The sequence below is a fragment of the Oncorhynchus keta genome, chromosome 14 (assembly GCF_023373465.1).
Source record: "Oncorhynchus keta strain PuntledgeMale-10-30-2019 chromosome 14, Oket_V2, whole genome shotgun sequence".
Taxonomy (NCBI): domain Eukaryota; kingdom Metazoa; phylum Chordata; class Actinopteri; order Salmoniformes; family Salmonidae; genus Oncorhynchus; species Oncorhynchus keta.
Window position 1 is genome coordinate 52,122,718 of NC_068434.1, and position 11,766 is coordinate 52,134,483.

The 11,766-nt window shown below is 41.3% G+C and overlaps 2 protein-coding genes across 5 annotated transcripts in view; one reads left to right on the forward strand and one right to left on the reverse strand.

Annotated features, from left to right (window-relative positions):
- Positions 1-11,766, forward strand: part of LOC118393602 (chromaffin granule amine transporter-like) — a 39,438-nt gene that overhangs the window by 11,144 nt on the left and 16,528 nt on the right. Inside the window, exon 1 of one of the 2 annotated variants that reach the window (XM_035786427.2) lies at positions 9,812-9,949. The exons of the other annotated variant lie outside the window; for it this stretch is intronic. The gene's annotated coding sequence lies outside the window, so the exon portion shown is untranslated. Of the gene's footprint in view, positions 1-9,811; positions 9,950-11,766 lie in introns of those variants that run through there. 2 annotated transcript variants of the gene reach the window in all.
- On the reverse strand, positions 5,357-10,780 carry LOC118393603 (dickkopf-related protein 4-like). Of its 3 annotated transcripts, none has more exons than XM_035786430.2 (5): positions 10,706-10,780; positions 9,533-9,587; positions 9,273-9,395; positions 6,665-6,746; positions 5,357-6,554 (listed from the first exon to the last, which is right to left on the reverse strand). In XM_035786430.2, the coding sequence occupies exons 2-5, from the start codon at positions 9,548-9,550 to the stop codon at positions 6,253-6,255; spliced, it is 525 nt and encodes a 174-aa protein (XP_035642323.1). In that variant the 5' UTR covers positions 9,551-9,587; positions 10,706-10,780; the 3' UTR covers positions 5,357-6,252. The 3 variants fall into 3 exon arrangements, with proteins under 3 accessions (XP_035642323.1, XP_035642321.1, XP_035642322.1); XM_035786428.2 differs by lacking the exon at positions 10,706-10,780 and adding an exon at positions 9,899-10,192; XM_035786429.2 differs by lacking the exon at positions 10,706-10,780 and having other exon boundaries at positions 9,533-9,692.

Genomic DNA, 11,766 nt, shown 5'->3' on the forward strand with positions numbered 1-11,766 from the left:
TTTCTATACGAGACGCTCCACTGCCTTCATGATCTCTCTTCTTCCTATGTCTTTCCACTACGGACCATTCAACTCCTTGAGCCTCATCCTTGCGCTCCATATCATCAGAACGGTCACCCATATTGATCGCATACCAGCACAGGTGTTGCTACTCCAACCTCTCTCCATTTCGTCCACACTACTCGCCGCCATTTTCCTGGACCTTCTCCCACTCATCAAACAAACGTTTCCTCAGTCCATCTACATGTTGAGGACCTATCTCCCAAATTCACACACACATTAATCGAATTGAAGACAAGAGGCTTGTTTGACATCGACTGAATTGCAGTCAGCGACTGATCTACCCATTGGACTTTCTCTCGAGATAAATCAAATCAAGCCCAAACTGCAATGTAGTAGGGAGTTGTCGTCTCCAACAACAGACCAATATTCTAATGAACTACAATGAACATAATACATTGCGCGCCTACTAGTCCTGGCTGTGTTTCTTTTACACCTGCTACAGAAAAGAGACAAAAGAATGAAGGACAGACACAGGTTGCATCGCAAGGCATCTCTACCTGAAAATACCAGGCCCCCAGTGTCCAATCTGGAATGTTAAGTCAAGCGCTCTGCTGGTTGACTATGGCGTAGCAACCGAGCGGTGCCAAAAGCCCTGATCTGCAAGGTGTAAATTACGATTTGTTTATTATGAAGTTCGATCCCCACTGTGAATTATTTAAAAGATCTCTACAAATCGAGATATTTAGTTAAATAGTTATCCATTCCGACTGCTACATTTGTCGTCACACAGGATCACATGTTGACACAGACCAATCATGGGCTGGCAGAATGGGCAGGTAGAATGAAACGGCAACATCGACCATGATCCTATGCTAGTTACGGTCACTTTCACCATGATAATTAGCCATTTATTTACTTATTTTGTGTTTGTGCCATTTAGCCCCATTCAGCAATATGGCACTCTTCAAATTCAAATACTTCATGCGCCATCAGGTGTTTCCCATAGGAATACGTGGATGATGTCAGCATTATCGCTATCTACTGGTTTTAATGTAGGCTATATGGAAAATACTGAACATGACCTAAGTGATTGACAGTTGGTATTCGGCAATAATAAAAGTATGCCTTATTTACTTTGAAGAACGATTAAAATTATGATTTTGTCAGACAACATAGGCAGCAGATCTAGTGATGAGATGACTTGAAATTAAATAAAGTCATCAAATAAAATAAATGTAATGCAGACAAATGAAATAATTTTAAAGTAATGTGAGTAATTGATGGTTAATAAGTAGGGCTGTAACGGTACATGTTTTCATATCTAACTGTTTGGTACGGAGACCTCCGCACTGTGAACCCGAATAAATACATACAGTTGAAGTCGGAGGTTTACATACACTTTACCCAAATACATTTAAACTCAGTTTTTCACAAATCCTGACATTTAATCCTAGGAGAAATTCCCTGTCTTAGGTCAGTTAGGATCACCACTTTGTTTAAAAAATGTGAAATGTCAGAATAATAGTGGAGAGAATGATTTACTAAAACTTTTATTTCTTTTCATCACATTCCCAGTGGGTCAGCAGTTTACATACACTCAATTAGTATTTGGTAGCATTGCCTTTAAATAGTTTAACTTGGGTCAAACGTTTCGGGTAACCTTCCACAAGCTTCCCACAATAAGTTGGGTGAATTTCGGGCCATTCCTCCTGACAGAGCTGGTGTAACTGAGTCAGGTTTGTAGGGCTCCTTGCTCACACGCTTTTTCAGTTCTGCCCACAAATGTTCTATAGGATTGAGGTAAGGGCTTTGTGATGGCCACTCCAATACCTTGACTTTGTTGTCCTTAAGCCAATTTGCCACAACTTTGGAAGTATGCTTGGGGTCATTGTCCATTTGGAAGACCCATTTGCGACCAAGCTTTAACTTCCTACTGATGTCTTGAGATTTTGCTTCAATATATCCACATACATTTCCTGCCTCTTGATGCATCTATATTGTGAAGTGCACCAGTCACTCCTGCAGCAAAGCACCCCCACAACATGATGCTGCCACCCTTGTGCTTCACGGTTGGGATGGTGTTCTTCGGCTTGCAAGCCTCCCCCTTTTTCCTCCGAACATAACGATGGTCATTATGGCCAAACAGTTTTATTTTGTTTCATCAGAGCAGAGAACATTTCTCCAAAAAGTACGATCTACATACCCTACATTATTCATCTCATATGTATACGTATATACTGTACTCTATATCATCTACTGCATCCTTATGTAATACATGTATCACTAGCCACTTTAACTATGCCACTTTGTTTACATACTCATCTCATATGTATATACTGCACTCAATACCATCTACTGTATCTTGCCTATGCCGCTCTGTACCATCACTCATTCATATATCTTTATGTACATATTCTTTATCCCCTTAAACTTGTCTCTATAAGGTAGTAGTTTTGGAATTGTTAGCTAGATTACTTGTTGGTTATTACTGCATTGTCGGAACTAGAAGCACAAGCATTTCGCTACACTCGCATTAACATCTGCTAACCATGTGTATGTGACAAATAGGATTTGATTTGATTTGATGCAACATGGCAGGATGCTCTCGATGTTGCCGCTGTAGAACCTTTTGAGGATCTGAGGATCAGTCATGCCAAATCTTTTTAGTTTCCTGAGGGGGAATGGGCTTTGTCGTGCCCTCTTCATGACTGTCTTGGTGTGTTTGGACCGTTCTAGTTTCTTGGTGATGTGGACACAAAGGAACTTGAAGCTCTCAACCTGCTCCACTACAGCCCCGTCGATGAGAATGGGGGCGTTCTCGGTCCTCCTTTTCCTGTAGTCCACAGTCATCTTCTTAGACTTGGTTACGTTGAGGGATAGGTTGTCATTCTTGCACCACCCGGCCAGGTCTCTGACCTCCTCCCTATAGGCTGTCTTGTCATTGTCGTGTGATCAGGCCTACCTACCACTGTTGTCGTCTGCAAACTAAATAATAATAATGGTGTTGGAGTCGTGCCTCGCCACGCAGTCGTGGGTGAACAGGGAGTACAGGAGGGGACTGAGCATGCACCCCGAGGGGCTCCAGTGTTGAGGATCAGTGTGGCAGATGTGTTGCTACCTACCGTCACCACCTGGGGGCAGCCCATCACGAAGTCCAGGATCCAGTTGCAGAGGGAGGTGTTTAGTACCAGGGTCCTTAGCTTAGCGATGAGCTTTGAGGTATGGTGTTGAACGCTGAACTGTAGTCAATGAATATCCAGGTGGGAAAGGGCAGTGTTGAGTGCAATCTGTGGATCTGTTGGGGCACTATTCAAATTGGAATGGGTCTAGGGTTTCTGGGATAATGGTGTTGATGTGAGCCATTACCAGCCTTTGAAAGTGAGTGCTACAGGCCTGTTGTCATTTAGGCAGGTTGCCTTAGTGTTCTTGGGCACATGGACTATGGTGGTCTGCTTGAAACATGTTGGTATTAGACTCAATCATGGACATGTTGAAAATGTCAGTGAAGACAGCTGCCAGTTGGTCAGAACATGCCCGTTGCACACGTCCTGATAATCCATCTGGCCCCGCGGCCGTGTGAATGTTGACCCGTTTAAAGGTCTTACTTGCGGCTGTGCGGCTGTGCTTCCCTTTGTCGTCTGTAATAGTTTGCAAGCCCTGCCACATCCGACGAGCGCCGGAGCCGGTGTCGTACGATTCCATTTTAGCCCTGTTTCTTGCAATTCGTATGATATGTTATGAATTTGCAAGTGCTTTAAGATCCCGTTCAATCTCTTTTTAAGAGATGCTTAAGGTGCTTTGCCTGTTTGATGGTTCGTCGGAGGGCATAGCAGGAAATCTTATAAGCTTCCAGGTTAGATCCCGTACCTTGAAAGCGGCAACTCTACCTTTTAGCTCAGTGCGAATGTTGCCTGTAATCCATGGCCTCTGGTTAGGGTATGTACATGCAGTCACTGTGGGGACGACATCCTCGATGCGCTTATTGATAAAGTCAGTGACTGATGTGGTGTGCTCCTCAATTCAATCAGAAGAATCCCGGAACATGTTCCAGTCTGTGATAGCAAAACAGTCCTGTAGTTTAGCATCTGCTTCATCTGACCACTTTTTTATAGACGAGTCACTGGTGCATCCTGTTTTAATTTTTACTTGTAAGCAGGAATCAGGAGGATAGAATTGTGGTCAGATTTACCAAATGGAGGGCGAGGGAGAGCTTTGTTCGCATCTCTGTGTGTGGAGTACAGGTGATCTAGAATTTTTTTCCCTCTGGTTGCGCATTTAACATGTTTAAAGAGATTAGGTAAAACTGATTTAAGTTACCCTGGAATTCCCTGCATCCTTGGTATCGCCTGCTTCCTGAATCCCAGTGTTTAATGCCGTTTTCACATGTTAGTCCGAACTAGGAAACTCAGACAATTCAGATTTGCTAACTGGTTGAACATGGCATGTGTGTGACTACAACCAGTTAACAAGTCAGAGTTTCCAGAGTTTCCTAGTTCCGGCTAGCATGTGAACATGGCATCACACTGGGTGATAGCTGATTAACGCTAAACTTTGTTCTCTTACATTGAGGCGGAGTTGAGTTTTGATAACGGGTTCGCGGGATTCACTAGCAACATTGAGCCACCAGTCGAATCTTCTATAAATGTAAATTATGAAAACGGTTACCAGTACCTATGTTTGTCTTGTACAACTAAGGCCCTTCCGCAGGGTGCTGAAATTCATACTTTTAATAAAAACTTTTAGCAAATACAACACCTGACTTTTCCCTCGTTGCTCGTACTACGTAAACTGAGATTCAATTGGCTCCGTGCTATCCGGGATCGTTGGGACACCCCTACACCATTGAAGTTGACATCATTGGTTATGGTTAGGGTTATGGTTAGTGTTAAGATTAGGGTAAGGCGAAGGGTTTAGGGTCGGGACGTCGCAAGGTTTCCGGATAGCACGGACCCAATTGAATCTCACCTTATGTAGTAAGAGCAATGAGGAAAAAGTCAATGGTTGTATGAATTTCAGCACCCAGCATCTTGAGAATTGACAATTTTAGAAGAATCAACTGATGGTGGCTCAATGCTGTTACTAGCAAATCCCACGGCCAGTTATCAAAACTCAACTCCACCTTGAAATAAGGGAACAGAGTTGAGTGTTCCTCAGATAGGGGAGAGGGGACCTGCGACTTTATGATGGAACTTTATCAATGTGCTAACTACTGTAATTATTTTATACTTGGGTCAACCTACTTTCAACTGGTTTCATCCAAATATCATACAATTTGATTAAAATAAATATGATTTTCCAAAGCTATCTTATAGCTGTACCATTGAAAGTTATATTGAAAGCACAATCACAATCATTTGAGGAAATTGCAGTTTATTTTTTATTTCACAATTCATTTTCATTACACAAATAACATTTTGATCTTAGGATCAATAATGTCACAGCTGTTTTCCTAAAAAAGTGAAGTGCCACTCATGCACACCAGCTCTCCATGAACAGTACAGGCTACAGGCTATAAAATGTTATGTTCTTCACCGTGTGAGTCATAGAAATTACGATCTTGCGTTCGGGCCTTTCCGGCAGTCTTCGTGGTTTTTATATGCGGGAACATAAGTTGTGTAATTGTAAACAAAAAATATGTTTTTCTAGTTAGAACTAATGTATATTAGTTAATATACAGCACCAACTACATTAATATCTGACAATATGTGCTACCTGGCCTTTAAAGTGCAGCATTTTGCCACATGGGGTATTGTGCTAACCCCACTTTTAGATTCTGATCGGTCACTGACTGGACTGGCTATTTTATATTTAGGCCCAAGAGTCCCTGTTGGAGCAGGTCCAGACTGAATCGATGACATGAAACTATTTTGAAACGGTCAGTGTTGATTCCAGGCTACAAAAGCCGAGCTTCGGGTCCTTTTCAAATATTGTCAATTTGTTGCTTATAATCTTCATCCAATAGATGGCACTAGTGGACATTGTGATGATGAGGTCTGGACCATTTGAGAGGTGGTACCAGATGCCATTAAATTCAAGGAAGTTATGAAATGTGAGGATTTGTCTTTTAAAGATTAATAAGATTAGGTGAGGGGCTCAAATAAAAACAAAGAGTAGACCACCGGAGCTTGTATGGAATGAAATATACATTTACAAATGCTTAACTTGCATTTAGCCTTTAACATTTTAAACAAAGAATGGCACAAAGGTAGTTTATTGAGTCAAAAGTTTTGAGTGAAAGAAAGGCTTAAGTCATCCACATCTTCTCTCAGCCATACGCCTCTTGCCTGAGTGTCTTGCACTCCTCCTGTTCTCTCTCAGTTTAGGTTGACAAACTCCTTGGTTTTTGGGGCTTTCAGCATGGGCACGACAGATTAGCCCGGGTGCACAGTTGCAGCGGTCAAGATTCCTCCGCTGTTTAGAGCGTCCTCCTCGCAGGAGGCAGGTATCTCCCTCCTTTGGGATGGGTTGACATCTTTTCCCTTTTAAATAGCGGACGCAGCACAGTCCTACCTCACAGTCTCTAGAGCGCACGCATGTGGCCTTCTCTGCAACTGGAGAGGGAACAGGACAGTTAATACCACACTCAGATATGCAGAGCTGCAAGAGTTGGAGGCAGCACACACAGTTTGGGACCAGGCTATCCTTTTCCAAGCTTTCTTACCTTTCCTTGAGTTGTCGTCATCATCAAGAGCCTCTATTTCTTTACTCTGGTTCTTTTTCTGAGATCCATTGCAGGTATTTCTCTGTGGTAGATATAGGAGCTACATTACCACTTACACATGACAGTCAGCAGCACAATTAAAGTATGTTAAGTTAGCATTTCAGTTTAAAAGGGCAATCTGTGATTTGTACATTTTGGACTTTTGAAATCACGATATAGTAATTTATTCTTGAAGAGAGTGGAGGCTGCTGAGGGGAGGATGGCTCATAATAATAGCTGGAACGGCGCTAATGGAATGGCATCACACACATAGAAACCATGTGTTTGATGCCATTCCACTAATGCCCCTCCAGCCATTACCACAAACGCGTCTTCCCAAATTAAGGTGCCACCAACCTCCTGTGCTTGAAGAATATAACATAAATGCATCCTGAATTTAGTTCAACTGTCATACCCCATCAGAACCCAAAACGTAAGCTTGTTTTATTTACTCTATTGTTTGTAAACAATGCAATTGTTAACAAACACTGTGAAGCCTCAACATGGTTAAAACTATACATTTGGCGCAGCGGTCTAAGGCACTGCATAGCAGTGCTAGAGGCATCACTACAGATCCAGGTTCAATCCCGGGCTGTGTTGCAACCGGCCGCAACCGGGAGACCCATGAGGTGGTGCACAATTGACTCAGCATCGTCCGAGATAGGGGAGTGTTTGGTCTGCTGGGATGTCCTTGTCCCACCGCGCTCTAGCGACTCCTTGTGGTGGCCAGGCACATATACACTGACTTCGGTTGCCAGCTGTACAGTGTTTCCTCTGACACATTGGTGGGCTGGTTTCGGTGTTAAGTGCGTCAAAAAGTATTGCGGCTTGGCGGGGTCGGGTTTTGGAGGACGCATGGCTCTTGACTTTCGCCTCTCCCGAGTCCGTACAAGAGTTGCAGTGATGGGACAAGACTGTAATTACCAATTGGATACCACGAAATTGGGAGCAAAAAAGGTAAAAAAGAAATATACACACATTATATATATATATATATATATATATATATATATATATATATATATATATGAGAGAGATCATCTCATGGATGTCAGTACTTGCATATAGCTTTGTCTATGAATTTGAGAGAAGTTACATTTGTCTTTCAACTGCAGATTGCCGCTTTATGTTATTAATTAAGAGGTAATTTGGCACATAAGGTCACACCATAAACAGTGAGGTCCAAAAGTATTGGGGCAGTAGCTAGGTTTCCATCGAATTGGTGACAGATTTTCACGTGAATATTCTCAAATCTTCATAAAAACAATATGCCAATTCTCCCTCCAGAGATGTTTTCCCATCAAATTGACTTGTTCCTGCTAAAAGTGTTCCTGCTAAAAGGCTGTGCGTGGTGACATAGTGCACATAAAAATACCTCCCATGTACCGAATTAAAAATACAAGTTAAAGGGGTTTCCATTGCATCTTCAACTCTGCTGATGGTTTCCTCACAAAATAAATGATGTAATATAGCGAGTGTGCCAACTCTGGATTTGGCACGTGCGCTCTAGCCAACAGCGCGCAGATACACGTATAGACTACATGATGAGATTATTATGGACAAAAGAGCTGATTCTTTTTATTTGTTGAATGGCAGCCAAGCATCAGTGATCATCATGGGGCGGCAGGAAACCTAACCTGATTGTATCCCTGAGCTGACAAGGTCAAATCTGTTAACCCACTGTTATTAGGCCGTAATTGTAAATAAGAATTTTTTCTCAACTGACTTTCCAAATTAAATATAGCTTATATAAAAAAATATATATAAAATAAAAAATGTCACCAGAATAACACCCTTGTTATTTATTGGAATAGAGCATAAAGCTCATCACCTTGCACTTTCACCACCCTGTGAATTTCATCATAACTTTTCATCTGTAGCCTAATAAACTACACACTTTCCCGACGAATGATGGTTATTATAGCAATATTTGCACATAAAATAATTTCCACAAACATTTCTGGCATCATTGACACAAATTGGACTCATTGTCTAGCGTAAATGTTATTTTTCCATCAAGCATGTTATATCTGACATGTTCTTTAATCGCATAAAAAGCTTGGAAGGAAAACTAGCTAATGAAATGTTTTGTTGTTATGGCTCTGTTCTCCAGCCCTTTTGAAATGATACAATAGTTAATATGTTAAAGTGCAAACTGTCAGCTTTCATTTGAGGGTATTTTCATCCATATCGGGTGAACCATTTAGAAATTACAAATTGTTTTTGTACATATTCATTTTAGGGTACCAAAAGTATAGGGACACATTCACCTTTGTGTATTGCAGTATTCAAAAGATAGTATTTGGTCCCATATTACTAGCTTTCAACTTTTACATCAAGCTTTTGAGTTGTCCTTTTTTGGGGTGGTGTGATATTTATGCCTCTGTAACTTGTTCACTTATCATTACTCACGATTCATTCAGGACTACCCGTAATCATGTTAATATCCACATTTATGTAGAAGTGTTTAGAAACATATTGTATTATTTAAGAATTAATTTGACTACCCAGTGATAACATTCTCAGATCCCTTCTCTCTTATCTCTCTCTCACACACTATAGCACTCACCGTTGACGGATTGTGTTCTTGATCAGGAAAAGCTGGCCTGTGATGGCGAGGAGAATATGTATCTGCCCGGCGACGTGTGTTCACATTATTCTGTACATACACCGTTCCACTGTGCGGGTCCACCTGTATTACGAAGAAAAGCATTGGCCTAATTCAATCTGAAAAAAGAGACACTTGAATGGCACTTGAATCACTTGAATCCACACAGCTGCAAAACGTAGCCTAAGCATCACTGGTCAATCCACTGCAGGTGCTCTCACCTGTTCCAATGGATCCATCGCTTCTTTAGAGGATCCGATTACATTGGATTCGAGGCTGCGCACAAAACAATGAGAACACATGAAAAGCAAAGCGATCGTAGGTGTCCACATTGTTGACCAAACAAAATGACACATAATATCCAGCCGTAGTAAATAGCTAAATCTCTAATACAGAAGACGAACCCACTTTTCTCTGAGCAGAGCAGGTGTATCCTAGTATTTATAACCCTACACCGGCCCACCCGCACATTGTAAAGCTTCTACTTCTTTCATTGCACACCAAAACCCACACCAATCCCTCCTCCCAACACACAGAGGCTCTTTGAAATGTATTTTTAATAAATAAGAAATATTCTTTGAACAAACCGCATCAGTCGACATGGATGAGAGCTACATCCTGGCCGACCGGAACATATGGTAAGCTGCTCTCTTTAGAACTAGACTAGTTTAGGCAATAGGGGGAAATGTCGTAAAATGAAGAATTGTCAACCGTTTGATGGTCTGAGATCCCTATCTATCACTCCTGTAATAATAATAATTAGGATATTAACTGTCTAAAATAACGTAGTAGGCTATAATAAATGTGTTACCGCCACCTTATTTTGATATTTCCCTATTCTCTAAGTAGGCTACTTGACTCTGAAATTAATTTGAAAAATAAGGGTGTTAAACACCTTCGTCCTGTGTACCTTTTCCTTGCCCAATTGCTTAATCTTTTTTGTTAAATACAAATCAAACATGTCAAAGTGAGGGCAGGTATTTACGAGATCAGAGGACTGATATGAGGGGTTGATTCTGTCCCAAATGTCTTTTTACAAATGTTAATGATATATTAGTCTACTTTTCATGATGTTAAATTAATATATTGAATAATCTATATCATCAGGCGATATATTGAATCATATATGACACTGTGACTGCACCCATTGGGAATCTCCTCCCTGCACAAATTGTCTTATTTCAAAGGCTCGAGCTAGAGGGATGCATTTGGGAGCTGCGGGTCCCGAGTCCGACAGAGATCATTTTGGCGCGGTAGGCATTTTTCATGCTGCGGTTGGGAGCGGACGGTCAGACAGATTACTTTGTTTTGTCCGGGAGATTTTTTTGGAAACGGCCAAATTTTTGGTGTGCGTTATTTTAGGCCTAATTTTTGTCGTATTTTTCACAAATTACCAGAATTCGCTGCTTCAGGTGATTTAGTTTACCTCTCCTCTCCTAGTTGGGCGTCTGAGATCACGTGCGACTAGTATACGTGTGTTCTCAATAAATATAGTAGGCTGTCTATGAATGTCACGTGGCAGTTATCTTTCCAAGGAAATTAAATGTGATTAGACTATAGTTAACTACAGTCAGTGTCTGTAAATAAATATTGATAATGGAAAGAAGTGTAGCGAGGTGCAACCATTGAGTGATGGTGCAATCAAAAAATTACAATCATTGAAAAGGCGCAACGAGCGAGCATTGCGCCTATTCTATTTCAGTAAATATTGATTCACCCTTTAATTTCTCTCTGTCTGCATTACAGTGGCGGTTCTAGACCATTTCAACTGGGGGTGCCAAGCTGGGGCCAGTTATATTAGATGTTATTTTTTTATTTTACCTTTATTTAACCAGGCAAGTCAGTTATATATTCTTATTTTCAATGATGGCCTGGGAACAGTGGGTTCAGGGGCAGAATGACAGATTTGTACCTTGTCAGCTCGGGGGTTTGAACTCACAACCTTGCGGTTACTAGTCCAACGCTCTAACCACTAGGCTACGCTGCCACCCCGTTATTGTTGTCATATCGTTGTCTTCACCGCATTGCAGGCATTAGCAGGCAAAATACCATGTTCATAATCATTCAACAATTTATTTGCATTTTCTGTCTAATAACGGATGTAAAAAAAGAAAGATAGCAAAAATTAGTTATGTAAAAATTATTTCATACTCCACATTAAGGGGGGCCACAAGGGGGTCCAAAATTGTTGTGCCAGGTGTTCATGTGGTCTGACCCCTGGACTTTTCCAACATTTTGTTAGGTTACAGCCATGTTCTTTTTCACACTTTTTCACTCATCAATCTACACACAATAGCCCATAATGACCAAGCAAAAACAAGTATTCAGACTCTTTACTCGGTACTTTGGTGAAACACCTTTGACATTGATTACAGTTCCGAGTCTTCTTCAAGCTTGGCACAGCTGTAGTTGGGGAGTTTCTCCCATTATTCTCTACAGATCCTCTCAAGCTCTG